We start from the raw sequence: 24,429 nt of genomic DNA on the forward strand, positions 1-24,429 counted from the left end.
TGCCATGGTGGGGACTCCTCTGGTGGATCGGACCCACGCCCCGCCCCCTTTCCTCGTCGGACTCGTCCTCCGCGCTACGCTTCTGCTCACACGCACGCCACAGTGGGATTGTCCTGCCGAGCAATCAGCGGACCACCTTCGATTCTATCCTTTCAGGAAACATCACCGAAGTCACTTTTTTTTTTCCCCCTCCCGTGTTTCTCCAGCTTTTGGGTGAGTCGCTATTTTTTGTTTATTAGCAAAGTACTCACACTCATCTCCGTCTATGTGCGCATTAATAAATTTGAGGATTAACCGTCACTTCTGTCATAGTTTAGTTATTTTCAAAAACTATCTATCTATCAATCTATGGTGTTTTGCACTTTTTAGCTAAATGTTAACTTTTTCATGCACACAGAAATAGTCAGCACAGTGCGCTAGCGGTTTGCACGTCTGCCTCATCATAGAGAGGTCCTAGGTTCGAATCTAGACTGGCAAGCAGCCAAGGGTTTACCTGATCAGAAAGTAGTTCTATGGATTCTTAGGTACATTTTGTGTGTGTGTGTGTGTGTGTGTGTGTGTGATAAAAAAAAAGTGTAGTAAAGCCCATTTCCGGCTGACTAAAAGCACATTGGGTTGAATTTCTGGTGAGGCAAAGATGATTTAGATGTGAGAAAATGTCGAGAAATGTGGTGTTAACGTCCAGTATGTTTGCAGTGGCCGTTTCAGTAGTGTCAAAAGTTGTAAAGGGGTCTCCTCAGATTTCTTGCGTGAAACTCAACCCTGCTTGCTGACATATTTATACACCGCTGCCACCAGCAGCAGCAGTACTGTAGATCACGATTATTATACTCTTGCTGCGGATATGTTGTGAATAAAATTGCTTTGCTTTTTAATCAGCTTCCCTTGTAATTACAGGTTCCGCCATATAACTGAAAAATAATTCAGATGCATTTGGATTTAGAGTTCACATTTAGTGGCTTTGAGGTGTTTTAATTAGGGACCCTGGCAGCACTATGTTGGGGGCGGTGGCCTTTTTATGAGCCCCACAACCTGAGGCAGACCACCGTGTGAAATGCAGCCGGCCATGCAGCTAAACATTACTCAAGAGAGACGTACTGTCGTTGTGTCACAATGGGATTGTTCCAAGTTGAACTCATTGTGTGTCTCCGCGCAGTACATCCAACATTTCCTGCTCCCGTATGAACTCAACTACGTCATGTGCCCCCCCCCCTCCCCTACTTGCCTGCATACTTTTACACAGCCCCAATCAAAGCATTTGATTTAATCCACAGACTTCCGTTTTTTTTTTTTTTTTACTAATTTGACATTCCTTTGAAGCATGACCTTCTGTGACCTTCAAGTGTCACTGACGCAAGGAGGAAGGGAGCCGTTGCAGAGGTGCGAACATAGAATTCGGGTGTTTTGTTTGTCTTTACGCCGCTGGATTCCCAACCATTTTTCTGACCACACAGAATCACAGCCTGTCATCAACAAATGGTCAAAAGTCTCTCCCAAGGCAATATAATGCAATACCATGGAAAGTGAATAATTATGTTGTGTTTCAAATTAAGGCCATTCTCACAGAAACACTTATACTGTAATTTCAGGTGTATTAAAAAAATAAAATAAAAAATTAATTATTTATTTGTTATTTTTTTACCTTTACAAGCATGTATTTAAACCAGTGGTTCTAAACAATTTTTTATGTTCCGCCAGTAAGAAAAAAAATAGAGCAGAATGCCACTGCCATCTACTGTATTGGATGTGCAATTACACTTTATTCCAGCACTTAATGCAACATACTTATGATTTTTACTTAAGTAATTTTGGTCGAGAAAAAAAATTGCGCTTTTCATTCCGCTCACTACTTTTATTATCTATTATTGCTTGCGAGATATATTTGTACAAGAAATTCACGGCAAAGGTGCAGTCACATGTCTCACATTCAGAAGAGGCAGAACACCCCTGGCCCAACAAGTTATTTAAAAAAAACAAACAAAAAAAAAACAGCTGCCTAAAAATGGTGACATTTCAGCCTACAAAAACTCCATTTTGAGCTTAGTTAATTTAAGACTATTTCTTGTGGCTGAATATCAGAAAGTTACTCACTAGTTACTCAGTACTTGAGTAATTTTTCAAATACTTACTCTCAATTGAGTAATTTCTTACTTTTTACTCAAGTCATAATATTGTAAAGTAACAGTACTATTACTTTACTACATATTTTTTTTGCTACTCTGCTGAACACTAAGTTCATAGGAGTCTTAAGGTAATTGTGTAGTTGGTTTGAAAAATGACACCGGTCTAAAATGAGCCTGCCAGCAATTACAATCTCTGATGACGTTGTTTGGACACCTGGCCATGACACCAACATCAACTACAACACCAACCGGCTTTCCTTCTACAGTTCTTACAGCTCCCGCTCAGAATTTGCTGTGTTTCTAAGAATAAACGTTTGTGACAAGAAAGCCTGGCTCACAATCGCTACTTCAGTTCAATCTGAAAAGTGTTTGGAGGGTTTCTTAACTCACCCAACCCATCCAAGCGTGTCTTTATGGACTTTGGCACGGTCACGCTGGGACAGAAAAGGGCCTTCCCCCAAACAATTATCACACAGTTGGAAGCTAATGATGAAAATGTACATGCTAGGCTAAAATTCATATCGTAGAATAGACACACATTTTGGTTGTGATACGAAAAACGACACATATAATGATATATTCTTACCTCACAACGTCAGCATTCTTAAAGAGACTACTGTCATTATGTGACTTGACACTTGCACTACTGGATTCCCTGTGGCTTCAAATGGCAGGCCTTTTGGAAATGTATGACTTCAAACCACTGAATTCAAGTCATATTAGCATGTAGCAGCTGGGAAAGCACTACTGAGCAATAAATAATATTTTTCCGTCCATATTGACAAGCTAATATGATTCCCACCATACAGTATTAACACTAACAGTAGTTAATTTCTTTTTAGCTGTGCTTAACACAAAAAAGGTGTCGCGTCAAGCTAGCTCGAGCTGAGAAACGGCTAGTCTACATGTTTACATGAGAGCTAGCAAGATTAGTGTGAAAAGCGGCAGATATTACCGCGCTACTTATCAACTGACCATCTTGTTGTGACTTCCTTTGTTGTTGGAAAAAAAAAAAAGAGCTGATGAAAAGAAACAAGTTTATTATGTGCTGCGGTGATACAAGAAGATACAACAAACAGCGCAGAGCTCAAGCGAGTGTGGATATTTGTCGAAGAGTCGAACATGTGTTCTCGAGCGAGGAGGAAGTGTTGTGCTTGGATTAAGGCTGAGCGGGATGATTGAAAATAGAAACGGAGTAGAAAGCCAAAGCGTGAGTTGGAAAAATGCTGCCTTATCTTGTATGTTTGTTCACCTGGTTAGCCGGGTTAGAGCCTGAAGGACATGAGCATAGAGACGGTTAACAAAGTCCACTGATTTGGACCTACAGCAGAGTCAAGAATTTAGCAACACAGGACTGTAAATGTGCTTTTGGTACTTAAAAGTATTTAAAAAAAACAGGAAGACGCTATGGGAAGACGTTTTTGTGTATTTTTTTTTCGATATTCTACTAGTGCACTGAAGTGTTCATGTACCAAGTATGCTGTTTGTCCTCACTAGTAAGATAATTTGCCACACTAGTAGAACAACCAAGTTACAAGTGAGGTTGAACTGTGCACTAATTGACATATTGCATGCTACTAGTTCTACTAGTGAAGCACTATCTGTAAACTAATTTCATGTCACTAGTAGCATCAGTACAGTAGCAGTCTTGCCTCAGTAGAAACCTGTAGATATTGTACTAGCGCACCCTAGTACATGGACCATTCAGCGCACTAGTAAAATGACTTGGTCAGACTAGTAGAAGTTGTCTTACTCTTGTAAGTGTTTTTTTCCCATTATAGGACATTTCTGGACACTAGTACATTTACTAGGGGGCACTATATGCTACATGTTAACTAGCAAAATTTGATGGCAAGTACGGTAGTTCTACAAGTACATCACGGTCATTCTACTAGTATGCTGAAATGTTTTACTAGTAAGAACAAAGCACATACTCATACATAGACAATTCAGTGTATAAGTAGAATGGCAAGGGTGCGCTAGTAGAAAACTAGGACTTACTAGTAATCAAATATCTGCGCACTAGAAGAACAACTACGGTGTACTAGTTGAACTGCCTGCTACTGATACTACAAGTGCTTTATTTTAACTAGCAGAATTTTAGAATGTCACTAGTAGTACTAATAGGATGTAGGTGTCAACTAGTGCACCGTTTTCCTTCACTAGTAACATGTAAGCCCTGGTCATTCTATTAGTGTGTGGAAATGTCTATGTAGTAAGGACAAAGCGCGTACTATTACATGGATAATTCAGTGCACTAGTGAGTCAAAACTGTCCACTAATCGATGTCTGTGCATTACTAGTACTTCTAGTGAAGCGCTAGATATTAACAAGTAGAATTTGATATGGTCACTGTAGTATAAAAGTTGTCATCTAGTGCACCATTTTGCTTCACTAGTAACATGTCATTCTACTAATGGGGAATGATGTCGTACTAGTGAGGACAAAGTGCACATTAGTCCATTTTAGCAAGTTGTGCTGGTTGGCCTTTTAATCTTAGCAATTGTGACAGCATTACAGTTTTGCTTTTGCTACTGAGAATAATGACAATTTGCTAGTTATCACATGCTAAAGCTAGTTTTCACAATAAGGTTATTTTTGTACTGAAAATCGAAGGTAGCTCAAAATAGAATGTGACATGCTAAATGTAGCTAGTACAAGCTAGCTAATGTAGCCAAAGCAGTGGATTGAAGGGGGCTAACACTTTTTTTACATTTTATTTTTTTACATTTTATTACATAATGGTCGGGCACTAACCACCAACAACTTCAGCACTCTTACTAATACGGTAAATAATAAGCAGAAAACAGATAATCGATTAATTGTGTAATTCGCTCCATTACTTAAGATAGTAACTCAATTTTCCGGGATATCAAATCAAATTTCACTGCAAGAGCAATCTGGTGTCCCTTCTATTTCCTTTCCAACTCTCTTTTCGTATCTTTCTCTGATTTAGTTTCCTCAAACAAGAGCCAGACTTCTTCCAGAGAGCATATTTAGGGGTATCAGGGATGACGATTTAAAGGATTATCTGGTGTATGTTTAAACATCCCCCAATACCTCAAGCAGACCACCACAAAGATTATAGCATTAAACCTATTACCGTATGTTTTTACAGCCTGGTGGTGCTTAACAGGCCATTTATCTGACACCCAAAAGTGTGTTTATGCGACCCTGCAAACACATAAACAAGTACAAATGAGAACGGCAGTATTTGGCCTGGGGTAGTCCGAAGCAGTGGAACAAGCGCCTCTGCGCTGGGGTCAAAGGTCTCCCAGAGACGATACATCACAGCTTGCCGTAAGATCACAGTCAGGGTAATTCACGACCCCATATGTGTTCCCGTAATCCAGTGGGTTATCACTATTTGTGATAGGGACATGGTTTTCCTGTCTTTTGAGTTTGCGAACGTCCAGTCCAGTTCAGTTCATGGGAATGTGCAGCAGTTCCCTGCAGGCAAGCCGATGCCACTTCTGCTTCAACACGTGTCCCTTTTTTTCGTCTTCCGCGAGGCTTGATATGGCTCCGCTCAGCACTGGTATGTGGCGTGTTTCCTCCCCGTCGGCTTCCAGATGCCCCTCTTAAAACGCCAGCCCAGGGGAAGTGGAGCGGAGGGCTCGGTGAGTGCGGTCAGCGGCAAATTAGAAAGACTGCCTTGGACCCGACGCGATTGCCAAAACGGGTCGTTAATGAAACCAGACGGGAGGCCCGATTGAGACGGCTGCTGTGCAAGAGACTTTTAAAGAGAACCAGAGGAGCTTGTCAGGGCTCTTATATTATCAAAATATTTAGGAATTGGCTATCCATCACTGCTGCTGGCAAAGAACAGCATTGTGTGAAAACAACTATTTCCTACACACGTACGATATAAAACTGTCAAAGTGTGAGGAATGGGCCAAAAGCGAACTCATTCGGGTAATGTTTATGACAGTTAAAACAGGACAATAGAAGAAGAATTACCCTACAAGTTTTTATTGTATTCCAGAAGCGGATTTACAACGGAAGAGGATTAAGGCCAGTGAAGAGGGGGGAAGAAGGTTGGCAGCGTTCTGATTTGAATCACAGAATTCTGACTTTAATCTCAGAATTCTGACTTCAAAATCAGACTTTAAAGTCAGAATTCTGACTTTAAAGTGAGAAATCTGACTTTATTCTCAGAATTCTGATTTTCTGATTTCCCCCCACAATTTATAGCTCTACGTCACAATGTAAGAATTCTCATTTTTAAATCACAATTGTTAGATTAAAGTGAGAATTCTCATTTAAAAGTCAGAATTCTGAGATTAAAGTGAGGATTCTGAATTTAATTTTAGAATTCTCACAGGATTCTGAATTTAAAGTGAGAATTCTAAAATTAAAGTCAAAATTCTGAGTTTAAAGTGATAAAATGAGAATTTTAAGATTAAAGTCAGAATTCTGACTTTAAAGTGAGAATTCCTAGATTAAAGTCAGAATTCCGAGATTAAAGTGATAAAGTGAGAATTCTAAGATTAAAGTCAGAATTCTGAAATTAAAATGAGAATTCTCATTTTAAAATCAGAATTCTGAGATTAAATTGATAAAATCAGAATTCTGAGATTAAAGTGATAAAATCAGAATTCCAACATTAAAGTCATAATTCTAGTTTTAAAGTCAGAATTCTGAGAATAAGTGAAAATCCTGCCAACCTTTTTTTCCTCTTCACTGGCCCTTCTCAAACAATTTTGGTCTAAATTTAGCTTCTTCCAGACTAGTTGACATTTATAGTGTTCTGTAAAAACCCATTTGGGATCAGGCCGCATGTCCAGTTCAGTTCAGTTTGTACTTTTTTTTATTAACTTTTAGTACCTAAGTAGTTTCAATATTTTGCCTCCTTTGACAAGCACAATTCAGACTTATGTGTATAAGAAATGAATCTGAATCTTCCCAACTACCACAACGCAAACTCCAACTGTCATCCATTTCTTTCTCCAGCCTCCATTTTAAAGATAGACCTCCTCTCTCTGTTTTTACTCTCCTCTAGACGCTCTTCCACGGTGCGACCACAGAAGCATTTGCAGCTGGACTCGGACCTATTTCGGAGCTGATGTCGACGAAGCCAAAGCGAGGGAAACCAGGGACTTGACTGCAGTCCAACTGCATTCTGCCAGGGACAAACTGCACAGTGTTCTCTGCAATTTATGTTGTTTTGATTCTGCCAGCTTCGCATAAACGATGACCGGCAAAGAGTGGGAAAGACTTTGGCTTGCGCATGATAAACATAGATAATATTCCACTGAAGTATCTGGTGGCTTCGGCTTTTTAGTCATTTAGATTACATGTTTTCAGAACTGGGGCGAACTAAGAGTTGAGGTGAACTGAAGTTTTACTTTCCACATAGTTTCAGGTTTAACGGAACATTTTTCAGCTTTGTAAACATGAATCTCCAGGAAAAGCTCTCTGGCCTTAAAGGTCTGGTGACACACTCTCACAGCAAGCGGCGGTGTAAAGCCGACCTCACGGTGGACATGATCAGCCCCCCGCTGGGCGACTTTCGCCACACGATGCACGTGGGCCGCGGCGGCGAGGTGTTCGGGGACACCTCCTTCCTCAGCAATCACGGCGGCTCGGCCAACGGGGGCAACGGGGAGACGGACTCCGTGTCCACCCCCGACAACAAGCTCGGGGCCTTTTTCTCCAGGACAATCAGACAAATCAGGAGGGGTTCTGACAACAGAATTAGAGAAGGATCCAAGGATGTGTCACAGCCTCCTCCGGCCGTTTCTCCCATCATCAAGAATGCCGTCTCCCTTCCAAGGCTGGACGTGGACATGTACAATGGTAGTCCCATCACAAAGGTGCTCTTCCCCAGTTCTCAAAGCGCGCCAGGGGAGAGGAAGAGTTCTTACGGTAAGCATGGGGGGGAAACATTTGGGTCAATGGTTGCTTTGTCTTTTTAGAAACTTGTCTAAACACACTTAGTAAATGTTCTCACTTTCACACTGTCTAGAAATGGGAATGAGAACCATTATTACATAAGATTGAAGAAACAAAGACAACTCGCTCACGGTTCTCCAAATAAGATGTCAATAAAGCGGAGTTGCTTAAAATTCACTTCATATTGTAAATTAAACCCCAAAACATTCAACCAAACCAAATTATTTTGCCCCCCAAAAAAGTCTGCTAGCTTAATGCTAACATACTGTATAATATGAAACGCAATAGACAGGCTAACACAGGGGTCTGCAACATTTTTATTTTTTAGATAAAACATTATTTAGCCCCTTCAGACCCGCATTTTTTCTGATGGGAAAAAATTATGTTCATTTTTTTATGATTTTTACTCTTTTCCCACATAAGAACATGGATTTTTTTTCCTCTCATGTTTTGTGGTTGTTGTTATAGTGTACGCCAGGGTAATATGGCTCTAACGTGTTGTAAATTTACCAAGCTTTATATGCAACATTTTTAACATGAACATCATGCAAACCAACTTGTGATTGTGATTGGTTAGTTAAGAGCCAATCATGAACCAAACTGTTGACATCATCCAAATTATGCGATTTATTGGTTTAGGTATGTCCACTGCAACCATCTATGGGGCCTGAAGGGGTTCAATCAATTAATCATTTAGAAAAAAAAAGAGGATAATTAAGCATTTCCCCCCAAAAAAATTCCAAGTCCAAATTTTTGAATTGTCACTAAAAGAGAGTTCAAGGTAGATGAAATTACCTAAAAATGTCCAAAAACAAAAGGTAGAAAATTACCATGAAAAAAAGGCAAAACAATTATTTTTTTATGTCAGAAAAGAAAATATTCAAAAAGTAACTCTAAAATGTCCACACACCTAAAAAAAAGGCAGAAAATTACCATAATTTTTTTTGGGGGGGACGGAATTGCCCAAAAAAAGGCAGGTTTTTTTTAAGTCAAAAAAGAAAATGTCCAAAAACAAAAGAACACCCCGAAAATTACCATAAAATGTCCACAAAATTGCCAAAAATGTCAGAAACTTTATTTTAACAAAGGCAGAAAATAAAACTTTGAACTATAAAATGTCCGCACACAAAAAAATCCCCCAAATTACTACAAAATACCCACAAAATTGCCAAAAATATCAGAAAATTGATAGTAACAAAAAAGGCAGAAAAATGTCAAAAATAGCCATAAAGTATCCAAAAAGAGACGAGGCACAAAATTACCATAATATGTCCATAAAATTGCCAAAAGTGTTTTTGACAGAAAGCCAAAATGTCGAAAAATGTATGGAAAATAAAATGTAAAAAAAATCCAGAAGAATAAAGGCAGAAGAAAATGAATGTTTACATATAGGATGCCACTCTCATATTTTTGTGTTGTGGTGCAGCTCTAATTAGCTCTCGGGCCCTAGTACATTAGACTTACACACTGTTTCCTTCATCATAACCTGAGAAATGCGTTTTTGCTTATTTATTTGGCCTAAAATGGCTCTTTTGACAGAAAAGGTTTCTGACCCCTGAGCTAACAGAAACTAGCATAAACTTCAGTAGCATTTCCCCACCCACAATTTTGGCCAAATTCCAAACTGTGTCACCTCCAGGGGCAGTCGCCTGAAGACGTTTCATTGTGTTAATTAAATGTGGTTCCGATTACAGGAAAGACAACAAACTATTAGAACAATTTCCAAATTTCCTTCTGCTCTGTTGAACATTTTAACATCTGCCGACTGTTTTGATTTTGCGGTTGAATCTCTGGGCTCTCGTCAGCATTGATGACTCACGCAGCAGGCGTCTGTTTGCGGCAATTTAGCTTCGGATCAAGTCACTGTATTCATCTTTCCCGGCCTCTAGCAGACCGTGAAATGACAGCGTACACCACATTAGGCGATAATATGTTAAAATGACATGTCCGCAAAATAATAACAACAATGACAGACTGTCTGAATTTACTGGTAAGATCCCCTTTTGGGTTTCACCCTCGCTGTTTTTACAATGTGTGAATACAGCCCGGGTCTGGTGAGGTTAAGGCACAAAATGGTGAAAACAGATCTACTGCTTGTCGCAGCCGCGTCCAATCTTCCGCTTTGACGCTCGCACATTGAAATAACATCAGCATCACCCACTGTGCCGCACCGTTCAAGCAGACCGTTTGGGTGCACCGCAAACAAAATGACCCCAATTGAATTTCCATTGACTGTGTCTTTGTGGTGTCAGCACGTAATTCCGACGCATTAAGATGGACATTTGGGAGCAGTGAGCCGCTGAAAGCCCAAGTGTTTCCCTACAGGGGTTGCTGAAACCGCTTAAAGTGAAGAAATTTACTTCCTGGAAGTACAATCTTGGGGTGGGGGGTGCTCGATTTATGTTACTGATTGGGACGCATGCTCCGCCCCCCCCAAAAAGAAAGAAATAAAAGACACCATAAAAAAAAGCTAATATATCTTCACTGGAAAATTCCAAGTGTCATATGCACACAACCAAATCCCGTCGTAATCATAGGGATTACGACGGGACGAAACGATAAATCCCGGTCGCTAAACACATTGAACAAGCGCGGGTCAAACGAGTTAAAGCAGGCTCCCTGTTGTAAACTCGGCAAAGACTGCAGCGAGTCATCCATCAGGTCTACTCAATGATTTAAACACATTTGCCCCCAGATGCCTTTAAATATCACTTTGGCTCATTATCAGCAGCTCATGCACTGATAAAAGGCAGACATCCAGACAGAGCGGGCGATAAAATGTTTGTCACGTTGATGCTACATACATTTAAAAAAAGAAAAAGGTATCGATCTTAAATGATTTTGCAGCAATCTATTAATAGAGTAGATTAGTACAGCCGTGACATCAAGTGGAATTAAATGTTCATGTAAAAACATTCAAAAATAAAATAAAATAATCAATGTCATGTGTAAAGAGATAAGCATAGTACAATGCATATTAAGATATGTATGTGTCTGAGCTTTTAATAGATTTACAGTTATACTGTACAATTATGACCTGAAGGAAACTCCTGACGCAGATTGTTAGTTTAATGCGAGACAATGGTTTAGACTGCCCCCTGTTGGATTTACTGGGTAAAATGTGATAGTCCGACTCATCATTTGCACTGTAGACCATCTTAGCTATTTATTCTGCACGTGTTAATTTTGTCACCAATATTCACTAAATTCTTATGAAAACTATGTCATTTTTTAGTTTATAAGGCCACTATGTCGACAAAAAAACAAAACATTTTTGCAGTTCATCCTAGGGCTGGGCATGGAATTATTACTTTTTGATTGATATTGAAATCAGAATTAATAAACACAATTATTCATTGGTTTCATCACTATTATTTATTCGCTGGCCTCATAAATCACAATTTGGCACATTTCATATATTTTTTAAAAATACTTTTGGTCAGTCCACACCTGTGGGTGTTATTTTTTTTGTTAATGTTATTCATACTGTTTTTGCGTCTCCTGAAAATGGACGTTTTTGGCGATACAATGCCAGCGAAAAATAACTTGACAGAAACAACCAGAAACGAATTAGTCACAAAGTAAAATACAGTTTTGATATATTAAAAATAATTGCAATAAAAAAAAAAAATACCTGCTGTTCCTGCTATGCACACTTTGTCCTCTTGGGAGCAGGCAAGGAAGAAAACAAGCAGTTAAAAAGAATATTCGTTATTTGAAGGAATGTCACTCCTGGAACTCAATGCTAATTATCAACTGCTAACATTAGCATTAGCAAGTGACCATTTTGGAGGTACAATGCCAGCGAAATAAGTAAAGTAAGTAATAAGTAAAAATACCAATTTATTAAAATAATAGTAATAAAAATCAAAAGACTGTTCCTGCTATGCACACTTTGGCCTCTTAGGGGCAGTGTGGTGCCATCAAGCATGGAGGAAAAAGCAAGAAGTTAATTTAAAAAGAGTAGAAGAAGAAAGTTGTGATGGAATAGTGTAACATTTTTCACATACTGTATTAGGAAGAATATATACCATTCTGTATTGTTATTTATGTGTGAATATTTATTATCTGAAGGAATATCACGCCTGAAACTCGATGCTCATTAGCAATGGTGATGTTTCTAAAACGAAGTATGTCATGTATTTAAAATTTTCTCTCTTCAGGTTTGGAGTCCGGCTTCGTCACACTCCCTCGTCTGTCCCGCTCCGAGCGTCAGCAGCCCTCCGTCTCCAACCCGATCAACGTGCACCGCGGCTCTCTGACCGACCCCGCCGACGCCATCTTGACCACCCGCTCTGCCGCCGTTGTGACCTTGGACCCCAAACCCACCGCTTTCTCCAGCTCCTTCGCCTCGCTCACCTCCCTGGACACCTTCAACTTCGACCTGGGCCCCTCCCTCATGAGCGAGGTGTTCGGCTTACTGGACGGAGACAATCACACCTGGGAGAGGGACGAGACGGGGTCGCCGTGGGGGATCACCAACGAAGGATCCGAGATGGACTCGGCTACTATCTCTTACGTGGACTCCCTGCTGAGAGAGGACTGCACGGGCGAGAAGAATCCACAAGGGGCGGAATGGGATGACGACGAGGGGAGCGGCAATGATGTGAACGGAGTGGGCGTGTCCGGGAGGGGAGGCTCACTTGAGCGAGGGAGGTTAGCTGTGAGGATGGAGAGCGAGCGCTTCCAGAGTGCGGCCAACGTGCTTGCACGCCATTACGGGAGTCACAACAGGATGGAGGCGGCGGATTCAGGGAAGATGAAGAAGATATCCTATAGCTACACGGATGATGATGATGATGATGAAATCAAAGTCTGAGTTGTTTTAACATGAAAGTAAAAGTCATTATCGGATATACTCTGTGATTCTTCTGTAATTCTGATCCAATAATCAACAAAGACACTCAAACTGCACATGGAGGATATTATTTTGCAAAGTGAATAATATTGGATTTTTACGGAAGAGGATTGGGGCCAGTGAAGAGGGGGGAAAAAAAGTTGGCAGGATTTTAATCTCAGAATTCAGATTTTAATCTCAGAATTCTGACTTTATTCTATTAGAATGAAAAGTGACTCATCATAAAGTCAGAATATAATGCAGTCAGAAGAATAAATTCTGACTTTAAAGTAAGAATTCTCACTTTAAAGTCAGAATTCTGAGGTTAAAATCAGAATTTTTAGATTAAAGTCAGAATATAATAGTCAGAAGAATAAAGTCAGAATTCTCATTTCAAAGTCAGAACTCTGAGATTAAAGTCAGAATAGAATAAAGTCAGAAGAATAAAGGGAGAATTCACTCCAGAATTCTGAGATTAAAGTCAGAATTCTCACTTTGTTCTTCTGACTTGATTATATTCTGGTCTTAATCTCAAAATTGTGATTTTTAAAATGAGAATTCAGACTTTAATCTCAGAATTCTGGAGTAAATTCTCACTTTATTCATCTGACATTAATCTCATAGTTCTGATTTAAAAGCCAGAATAAAATAAAGGGAGAATTCTGATTTTAAAGTGAGAATTCTGAGAGTAAAGTCAAAATTCTGAGATTAAAATCAGAATTATCAGTTTAAAGTCAGAATTCTGAAAATAACATCAGAATTAAAGTCAGAATTGTGAGAATAAAGTCAGAACCCTGCCAACCTTTTTTTTTTGTCTTCACTGGCCCTAATCCTCTTCCGTAGATTTATATTTTTCTACTAATGGCGCAATGATTCATTTTCGCTGCAAATGGATCGAAAAAAAGGACTGACATATTTTCAATGTACAAAAAGTTCAAGATATTCAGATTTTGGGTGAGTTAAAAAAAAATTGCATGTTGAACCTAAAATGCGCTCGCTGAAACGTACTGTTTACGTGCACAGGCTAAAGAAATAAAAGCACTACTTTGGCGCCATCTTGTAGTACCATTGTGCCAAAGAACTATGTAGAAATTGATTGAGGAGCTCAATTGACACCATTTTGTGCCATATTGGTGGCAAGGCACTATGTTGAAGTAAGTTGAGGAATTTCATTTTGGCAAAATGTGTGCTGTGCTGCCAGCTTTAGGCAATTAAAAAAAAATCAAAAGTTTAGAGAAGCTCAAAAGTTTATAGCGCATTTCAGATTCATCCTGAAATACCACCCGAAAGCACTATTCTAGCTTTTTGTGACTACTCCAAAGAACACTTCCACTGAAGATTAAGCAAAAGCGGAAACACTAAAGTGACTCAACGAAAAGGTCCCGCCATTCTTTTTAAACTCAATGCTTCCTCCTGTTGTGAGAGGACGACAATCCAACAGTATTCTAATGTGCTCGCATCACTGAGATGCCCTCTCGAAGCTGAATAGCAGACATTGATACATATAAAAGGTTTCTGGAGGTTGGTGTGCATAGTCAGCATTTAAGAACATTTCAAGTCATTTTAACTCATTCACTCCCAGCCATTTTCACTGAAGCAACCCCCTTCGCTCCCGGCTGTTTTACTGGATTTTGGCTGATTTTGCAAGGCCCACAGAATATTGTGTTCTATTGCTATAAAAACATGGAACCTTTTATCAGAAAAAAAAAAAAGTATATTTCAAATTTCTATCTGTTTCCGTTTTGCAGCCATTAGCATTAGAATATAGCTAAGTTTCATCATTATTTACATTTATGGTGAAAACTGGCAAAAACAACTTGTTGCAACATGGCCCTGGCTGATCTCTTATACTCTGCTGCCACCTGCTGGCCGTTTTTTGTAATTACTACCATTGCTTTAAGTGACCTATTCATGTCAGAAGCTGTATCAAAGCCTTCTGTATGCTCTAGCATTAAAAAAACGTATAAATACGTTTTTGGGCGTGAAGAACAAAGTATTAAAAAATAAATACATTTTTGGGTTTGAATGAGTTAAGGAAGACTTACCTTGACATGGATGAGAAAGGTCAAGCCATAAAAGCATTTTTCTAATGTCTTAATGGATGACAGTTATCGCATTACACAAATTGAGGACTATATGACCAATAACACCATATTTGGTGTTATCAACTACAGTATATGCTGTACAATGTTATGTGCAGACCTTTTCTATACTCTGTGCAACCTTTAACGAGGAACAGTTTTTAATAGGCAAATTGTCATGTCTATGTTATTGCCTACAAATGTACACGAAAATATCAGCTGACTGTACTTATAAGCACCTTCAGAACATAGTGTAGTCCAACTTTATATTGTATGATACACAATAATGACATGAATTGGAAATAAAGATGCTATATTTGTGGATTTTGTATCCGAAATATTCAACCTCAAGGCTTGGAAGTGACGTTTATATTTTAGATGTGCGCTTTTATTTGCTCTCGAGGAAATGAAGGAGCAGCGGGTGGAAAATAAATACAGTTCTCCATTGTTAGAATTTGGACATCTCATCCTACTGTGCTATCGAGGGGGGGGGCCTCCTTGGACTGTAACACAGGAGGAAGTGGCGGGGGGCAACTGGGGGCTTTGAGTCCAGACTTCTTCATCGGCGGCTTTTTAAGACTAACCGGCTGGGCTGGAGGGGGTGGGCGCGTCACCTGGGTCCCGATTGTCGCTGCGGGAGCCGGAGGGGCCGGAGGCTTTGGCGGCACGGGCGCTTTGGCCGCGCTGTAGTGAACCGTCAACGGTTCGTTGGCTTTTCTCACGCTGACGCTCCTCTTTGCTGTAAACCAGACAGGATGTGTAAATCAATGGACAATTTATTAGGTACACCTGTCGTATTCGGCTACACTAAGAGGGGGCTTGTGAAAGTGACGGCAAGAAAAGTACAGTGAGGAAGCGGGGCCCACCGCCATCGTGGTTAGGACATTCACGATGACGCATGATCTGAGTGGGTGATGTTTGGTGGGTAGTGCAAAACTTCCTGCTGTTATCTTTATTTATCTTCGCTTTAATCTCAGAATTGTCACTTTGTTCTATTGTAACTTTAATCTCAGAATTCTGAGAAAAAAAGTGAGAATTCTCACTTTAAAGTGAGTCATTTTAAAGTGAGAATTCTGAGATTAAAGCCAGAATTCTCACTTCAAAGAATTCTGAGGTTAAAATCTAAATAGAAGAAAGGGAGAATTCTGAGATGAAAGTCAGAATTCTCACTTTAATCTTCTGACTCGATTCTATTCTGACTTTCATCTCAGAATTCTGATTTAAGTAAGAATTCTCACTTTAAAGTCAGAATTCTGAGGTTAAAATCAGAATAGAATAAACTGATAATTCTGAGATTAAAGTCAGAATTTTTAAAATCAGAATAATAAAGTCAGAATTCTGACTTTACCATTTGTTTTCAATCTTAATAGGAAATAAATGAATAAATAAAAATAACAAATCAAATTTAAAAAAACTAGTAAACAAAAAATGTTTTTTATAAAGCAATGCAAAGTTTAAAAAAATATAAATAATAAATAAATGAACAAACTAATTAATGAATATATATATATATTTTAATGAATAAAATAAAAACAAATAAACTGGTAAAAAAATGGTTTTATAAAGTAATTTCGTAAAGTCTAGTTTCAATACTTGGTGGCATAATCGAGAGGTAAAAACGTCATTCTATATTGTTATTGATTTGAAAATCAAACCATTAGTTAATTAAATAAACATTTTTCTCAATAAATAACATTAATGACTTATTGTTTCATTATTACAATAATTAACTATTACATATCTAACATGTGGCCCTTGCGTACAAAAATTCATGTGTTTTGACTCACGTTTGTTTGGCTTGATGATCGTCACAACCGCTTTATCTGAGACGGGCCGGGCCTCCGAAACGGACTCTAATTGGTCCGAATCGGACCCTGCGGTTCTGGGATGTGGGATGAGGTTCTGGTTTGGCAACAAGCTTGGTCTTGTGGGTTCTGAGCTGCTGAGTACGGCGGGATCTTTTTGGCTGGTGGTTGCGGCCTCGTGTGCCGAAGCAGCCCACGCTGATTGTCGGGCCGATTTGACAGAGGAGACGCTGATCCCGTCCTGAGGGAACATGCTACAAACATAAAGGGGAAAAAAAGTGCATAAGAATAATATGAAAAAACATTTAAAAATTGCATCCTACTTCCTATCACCTGCTTGTCTTGGAGCAAGGGAGACGATAAGTTGAAGAGGAGCGCGTGGCGGGAGTGGAGACTGTTCTGCACAGTGGCGTCCGTTCCGAAATTATGGACTCGTCACCTTGGACCCTCTCCGGAATCTCAAAGGACACCTCTGAATAACCATTTACAACAACCAATTCCTTAACTCTCCGCTCATGTATAGTGAACGTAGCAGATTCATATTCAGGGTTTGTACCTTCAGGAAAGAGCTCGGAGCTGTATTGAATCAGAGGCTCGATAACCGTCACCACCTGAACCGAGGACGCGGCTGCCATATCGAGCAGGCTGATCTCTCTACGTAGGAAGAAGGCAAGCAGACAGGATGAGATTGATGACGGCTATGAAACGTGCGCTTGGACACCTATAGTTACCCCTCGGCTTGTGGCCAGAGGAGGTTGGGCCCCAGGACGATAGCAATGTTACCGGGCGTCATCTTGTTTGCGGCCTGCTGCTCGGACAGCAGCGACAAGAACTGCACCAGGTATCTGGAAAGATAGCAGGAAAGGCTATGTGGGAGCAGATTTACTGTGCAGTACACGAGGCTTTCTTGCAAGCTAAATGCTAAAAACATATTGACTTGCGCATGTCCAAGCAAAAAAAAAAAAAAAAAGTTATTGATTTAAAAAAAATGCCATTTCCATTGGATATCATTAGTTCCACTATTCTATGTAAATGAACGGAGGGTACTGCATGCCTAGGTGGCGCTATTGAGTGATTTTTATTGGTTTTTTTTTGCATTTTTTCATTGGATATCATCAGTTCCACTTTTCCATCTAAATTAATAGAGGGTACTGCATGCCTAGGTGGCGCTATTGAGTTATTTTTTTAATGGATATCATTAGTTCCACTTTTCCATCCAAATGAATGGATAATACTACATGCCAAGGTGGCGCTATTGAGTGATTTTTATTGTTTTTTTTTTGCATTTTTTCATTGGATATCATCAGTTCCACTTTTCCATCTAAATTAATAGAGGGTACTGCATGCCTAGGTGGCGCTATTGAGTTATTTTTTTTAATGGATATCATTAGTTCCACTTTTCCATCCAAATGAATGGATAATACTACATGCCAAGGTGGCGCTATTGAGTGATTTTTTATTTTATTTTTTTGCACTTTTTCATCTAAATGAATAGAGGGTACTTTCAGATAACACTTTCCATATAAATACTTACTTCAAAAATTCCAGGAAAAAGTTCCCCACGGGGAAAATAAAAATAAAATAAAAATAAAAATAAAAAAAAAATTAAAAAAATAATAAACAAAAAAAAAAAATAAAAAAAATAAAAAAATAAATAAAAATAAATAAAATAAAAGTATATCGTATCGTATCATGCCTCCCGGGTTCAAGTGTTCTTTTTATTCATTTATCTTTCAACTACAAATAATACATTGTAATTTTACAACATAATTTACCTTTCAATTTAGGTCCATAAGTATTCATCTTAGCATTCAGCTATTAGCATTCATCTTAGCATTCAGCTATTAGCATTCAGCTATTAGCATTCCTCTTAGCATTCAGCTTTCAGCATTCCCACGCAATTTCTGCAGAAATTGCACTTAGTCTTGTTATAAATTCTGTTTGGTACCAAAATAACTTACATAATTATAGTGTTTCTATTTTTTTATTGGTCTTAATATTTTTAAATGCTTAAAATTTTCTTGATTTGTACCCAAAAATAATCATTTGAATAATTGTGATTATTTCCCCCCCCATAATGAAGCAGCCTACGTTTGAACGTACTTGTAAACACGTTCACATAAATACATTTATACGTATTTGCCAAATAAAAATGTTTACACCACATTGGCAGTTTCACACTTCCGTACATTTTCACGACGCCACTTTAGAAGTGTGTTTCCACACATCATGCGCATGTGACTGTTAGAGAACATTAAAAAAAAACGAGACGAGTGTTTGTTCACTGTGAGTTAATGATTATAAAAGGAAAATAATTCCACACCTCAGGTTGTTGTAGTTTTCAGGCGGCAGTTTCTTCAGTAGTATACGGAACTGCTCCAGTTTCTCTGTGCTGTCTTTTTCACTGTAAAGGGGTACAATTATCATTTTTCACAATTTAAAGCAGCTCACAGGTGTCTTAAAGTAAAATACAAACTCAAAACACAAAAAGTCAAGAACTACAACCCCACTGCATCGACAATTTCACAGCCCAATCCTGTTGTTTATCAGTAGCTGATGCTGTTAGCTAATGGTAATCTGTGCATCCAAACAAAATTTGCATAAATTATTGAACAGTGAACAAGAAAATCACAAGTGAATCGCTCCCTTTTCTATAACATGTTCCCTTTAAAGTCACAGATATGAAACTGAAAATGGTCATTTATACAAACCTGGCTGCTTTAAACCAGTTTTTGTAGAGTTCAAAGGTCATCAGTGGTTCAGGAAGTTCTCGCAGGTAACACTTCAGAGCTCCTATTGAAATAATTGGACATAAAAACACTGATAAAAATCTGTTTCAGGGTGTTTTTCTTAAAATTTAGAAAACTTGAACATTTAAGACTCTGCTGTGTTATTTTGACAGGACAATATATATAATGCTGTACACTGACCACTTAACATAGGTAATCGCTTACCAGCCGCAGCATGAGGGTCCATCCTAAACTCGCTGTGATCCACTGTCCCCTGATCCATGCAAGTCTTGAGCCTCTTCACCACCGAGGCCGCCGCCGCCAGACGAAATAGTCCCTGGAGAATAAGTGCACAAGCGCAGAAGGTGCCTCCAGCTTTTATGCAAATGATCTGATCAGCTACTAAAACGGTCTTACCTCTTCCCTCATCCCTGTTCTGAGCAGCATGTGAACACATTCTTCAATGGGTGCTGCGATTTCTCGGTTACTCTGAAGCAGGTGAGAGGCAAGAGACTCCCCGAAAACTTTGGGTCCCAAAGGGTTTGCTGGTGGCCCTTGTAGTGGGTTACAAACGTAGAGCAAGGTTAACTCAAGGGCAAGCCCGTGTGGAAAATAAATGCTTGAACTTACCTTTCTGGCTGTGATTCTCTTTGAGTTCGGTGATATTTTTACCCAGAAACTCGTGTGAATATTTGTGGTATTCTGCTTGCAGCTCCAAAAGCTTCAGTGAAAGGAAAAAGAATGCATTAGAGAATTCCCCTGCTATATCACGGTTCATTTTTCATGCCGTACTCAGATCTAATGGATGGTAGGTATGCAGGTCCCCACACTGGAATGTGTTGCTGCTCTATGTGTGTGATGGTACCATTTGGTGGAAGGTTTCTGATTAGGGGAACAACTATGCAAATTTTTGTAATTTAATTTATAGCATTTCACATTACACAGTATGTTATGTAAAATAGATTATGTTATGACTGCGTTTTGGGTTAGGTCATGGGGTCATTGTGTTGTTATGGTCCTGCAATATCCCTTGTGATGATGATGATGATGTCAGTTGCTACACAGTTGCCATTTCCATTGTGATGGTGAAGTTGCCAGTTGCTATGCCATTGCTATGTCCCTTGTAAATATGAATTTGTGAGTTGCTATGCCGTTTCAATGTCCCTTGTGATGATCAAATTGTCAGTTGCTATGTCCCTTGTGACAGTGATGTTGTCAGTTGCTATGGTATTGGCATGTCCCTTGTGATTATGCAGTTGTCAGTTGCTATGTCACTTATGATAGTGACGTTGTCAGTTGCTATGGCATTGCCATGTCCCTTGTGGTGATGAAGTTGTCAGTTGCTATGTCCCTTGCAATGGTGAAGTTGCCAGTTAATATGCAATTGCCATGTCCCTTGTGATGATGAAATTGTCAGTTGGTACGTCCCCTGTGATGATGAAGTTGTCAGTTGCTATGCCATCACTATGTCATTTGTGATTATTACGTTTTCAGTTGCTATGCAGTTGCCATGTCCCTTCTGATTACGGAATTGTCAGTTGCTATGTCCCTTGTAATGATGTTGTCATTTGCTACGTCCCTTGTGATGATGAAGTTGTCAGTTGCTATGCCATCACTATGTTCCTTGTGACGATTACGTTTTCAGTTGCTATGCAGTTGCCATGTCCCTTCTGATGATGAAATTGTCAGTTCCGGTAATTGTCACTCTGAGGTCCTGTATTTGTGGCTCTTATTTTGTCATATAAGCCTTTATTCTGTCATATAGAATTGTGCATTGCCCTAGCGTTACTGATTGGTTCCTAACTCTGCACCTCACGTGACAAAGTAGTTTAGTTGAACATGTTTATAGCATTTAGGAGGGGTAAACCTACAAAATAAAATATTATAGTCACATTTTGCGATAAATGGAGTTTCCATGTATTTCTAAACATGCATAGAATCTTTTTAACATACGCGAATGAAGTAGCTTGCATAGTCGTCTTCTTTGGTGGCAAAGTGATACAGATCTGCCGAATACTGATTCTGTAAAGACAAGATCAACATACTGTTAAAAGTTCAACCCTTGGAGATGTTGTGTTCAAGAACGAACACTGGTACCTTGATGGTCTCCAACTTCCTCAGCGCTTCTTCTTCCTCCTCCTTGAGACCGTCCTGCTTGGCCTGTGGACCGCTGCTGGCCTGCTGGCTCCTGGGGTTCAGAGTTCATATCTTGAACACAGTTAAGTTAAAGGGCAATTAAAAAAAAAAAAAAAAACTCACCTGAGTCTAGCATTGTTCCAGTCCGTATTTAACTTTGCAAATTGCTTCTTATTTTTGAGAATCTCTGGTAAATCCTCCTGAAAGAAGAACAGTAAAGGACGTAATAATGCGGAAACTGAAGTTTAATGTCAATGTTCCATATCCCCCCTTAAGTCAAGAGACATTTTTATTCACCTCACTGAGTTTATTCAGTGGCTCCAAAACTTCCTTTTCCACTTTTATTTCAAAGTCTGCCAGGAGGCTGGCCAAGTTCTTCTCCATGAAACAACACATCTCCAACACCCTCCTGCCCACACAGACACTTTCATTATTACAAATGCATTTCGTTGCGTGTTTCATCACAAGCCTGTGTGGTTTTGTCTCTCTTCCTATTTGGTACAGAACTGAAAATTCCAGTCAGTCAGTAGTTTATCACATGACTTTTAGCTCACCTGATGGACGACTCGGCGTCAAAGTCTTTCAAGTTTTCCGCCATACTGACTGACAGCAGCATGAGAGGCAGCTTCTTCTGTGGAGAAAAACATGTTGATGGAACAGTCTACTCCATTTTTTTGTTTGTTCTTGCATTCATTCATACCATCCGTTTTTCAGCATCTATCCCCGTCTGACTCTGCATGCAGCCTTGCAGCTTCTTGTGTAGCGTCTGTGCTGCTCTCTTGGCAGGCTCCACCCGCTGCTCCACCTTCATTTCAGCAAACAGAAAATCGTTTGGTAAACTACGCTGGATTCGGCCAACTGGAAGTAACTAAAATGTGTTTCGGTTTCTCACCACAACCAAGTCTGAGTGTAGAAGCTCACTGACATCTTGTGACCTGCAAATATTTAATAAATTTAAAGGTAAAGTCAACCCAAAAAAAAAAGGTTTTGACAGTAATATGTTTTATGCAGCCCTACTAGTCTAAATACGGTATTTTGGTTAATATTTGTCCATCTACGGGGGCGGCCAAATTGCAACTTGCTGTCGACTGAAAATGACTTCACAGTTGCTCAGGTAACCAATCACACGTCAGCTTCAGAAAACAGGCGAGCTGTAATTGGTCGTTGCCTGAGCCCTGAGCAACATTGATGTCATCTTCAGTCGACAGCAAGTGGCAAAATGGCCGCCCCCTGAGATGGATTAAAAAATGGCTGGATTTTGCTTCATATTTCATATTCCACAAATGTAATATTAATCAGAATGTCATGTTTAGACTAGCAAAGTCACATATAATATATTATTGTCATGAAATGTTTATGGTTTACTTCCACTTTAAAACAGTATAGACTAATTACAAAAAAAAAAAAAAAAAAAACACTGATGAGCTGTATGACATTTCTGTTAATACAGTAACTGTGGTTTTCATTATTTGTCTGATCATTCAAGCTGTTCATCAAACATTGATGTTGGCAACTTTGTAATGCAAATCTAGAACATCCCGAGGCCTGACTGACAAAAACAAAAACGCAAACGGCCTTCATGTTGTTTGCTTCACTCATGTCAGAACTGTTCATAGTCTCTATTTGAAGTCATATAAAAGCATTTCAAAAACACATAGTAGGGATGACACTGACTAGTCCAGAAACCACAACGCACACCTCACATACAATAATGTATGAAAAATAGCTTGGAGCAACTGGCAGTTCCCTTTTCTAAACTTCACTTTTTGAGAATCATCAACTCAAAGAGAAAAGTTATATTACAGGACAGGGGAAATGCAGTGAGCCGTTCTGAATAACATGCGACTATTAAAACTTGGTATACACATTTGTACACACTACAGAGATGCTTTGTGTACTGTTGTGGTTTCTCTTTTGCAGTTGCACGATTGCTGCCGTTTCCACTCAGGATGTGTCAGAGCGAGAGACCGTGACACAAAAACAAACTGACGTTGCACGCAGGCAATTTTTTTGATTGAAAGTGTTCAGGTGTACCTTATGTTGCTGCATATTGATTACGTGAATGGCGCGTTATAAAGCAGAAAACAACACAATACTTTATTTGAATGATTTCAATCTAACCGCATTGAGTGCAATTACATTCAGCATTACATTGACAAGCAACAAAAGGAACTTACTTTGCAGAAGACCCAAGTTGCTTCAGAATGCTCAGAGACTGTCGGAGCATTGCGGCTGTTGGGGTCGTCTCGCCTCCACAGTGCCTTGACCTGCTCCGGATACTTGTGCGGCTACGTCCTACTTGATGGCGTGCTTTTGCGCGTCTCTTTTAGTTCTCGTTTCAGATTCGCTCGCTCAAGCTCTTAAGCGGTTAATGAGGAAGTTGCGCGGATGCAATGTGAGAGGGAAGAGCTGTTTTTTTTTCTCTTCTTCCCCTTCATTTGACTAGCAAACAGTTACTCTCAACAACTACAGATACTTGTTACAACTACACCTTACTACTTTATGCACGTCTTGTTCAGTGGGAGGAAGTAACTTAGCACAAATACTTCTGTTAGTGTACTTGGTTACTTCAAGGTATCTGTACCAGAGTATCGGTTACTTTTGACTTTAACTACCGGTACCTACTTTTGAATATGGATCCCTGTACTCATGTCACAATGTAAAATTTTATTTATTTATTTTTTTAAATCAGAGGGATGCTTGTAATAAACAGCCCACAAATGGCATGTCCATATAATAATACAGTATATGCATATATAAATTCAATATATGTGGGGGAAAAAAACTAAGGCAGCTGACTCAATCAACACAATGGGCATCGAT

At 39.3% G+C, this 24,429-nt stretch overlaps 2 protein-coding genes across 3 annotated transcripts; one reads left to right on the plus strand and one right to left on the minus strand.

Moving 5' to 3' along the window:
• cdc42ep1a (CDC42 effector protein (Rho GTPase binding) 1a) lies at positions 1-15,258 on the plus strand. The gene is made up of 3 exons (XM_077550539.1): positions 1-213; positions 7,126-7,991; positions 12,182-15,258. Exons 2-3 carry the CDS (start codon positions 7,520-7,522, stop codon positions 12,835-12,837), a joined length of 1,128 nt encoding a protein of 375 aa, XP_077406665.1. The 5' UTR covers positions 1-213; positions 7,126-7,519; the 3' UTR covers positions 12,838-15,258.
• On the minus strand, positions 15,080-24,315 carry sh3bp1 (SH3-domain binding protein 1). 2 transcript variants are annotated; one of them, XM_077550538.1, is made up of 18 exons: positions 23,784-24,315; positions 22,499-22,541; positions 22,307-22,411; positions 22,161-22,234; positions 21,904-22,015; positions 21,730-21,806; positions 21,568-21,658; positions 21,424-21,492; positions 20,101-20,191; positions 19,888-20,024; positions 19,696-19,807; positions 19,453-19,534; positions 19,065-19,145; positions 17,473-17,586; positions 17,298-17,395; positions 17,075-17,213; positions 16,724-16,995; positions 15,080-15,675 (listed from the first exon to the last, which is right to left on the minus strand). In XM_077550538.1, the coding sequence occupies exons 1-18, from the start codon at positions 23,831-23,833 to the stop codon at positions 15,401-15,403; spliced, it is 2,022 nt and encodes a 673-aa protein (XP_077406664.1). In that variant the 5' UTR covers positions 23,834-24,315; the 3' UTR covers positions 15,080-15,400. The 2 variants fall into 2 exon arrangements, with proteins under 2 accessions (XP_077406664.1, XP_077406663.1); XM_077550537.1 differs by having other exon boundaries at positions 22,161-22,237.
• Between the last annotated feature and the right edge of the window lie 114 nt (positions 24,316-24,429).

Source organism: Vanacampus margaritifer, chromosome 18 (assembly GCF_051991255.1).
Source record: "Vanacampus margaritifer isolate UIUO_Vmar chromosome 18, RoL_Vmar_1.0, whole genome shotgun sequence".
NCBI classification, from domain to species: Eukaryota; Metazoa; Chordata; class Actinopteri; order Syngnathiformes; family Syngnathidae; genus Vanacampus; species Vanacampus margaritifer.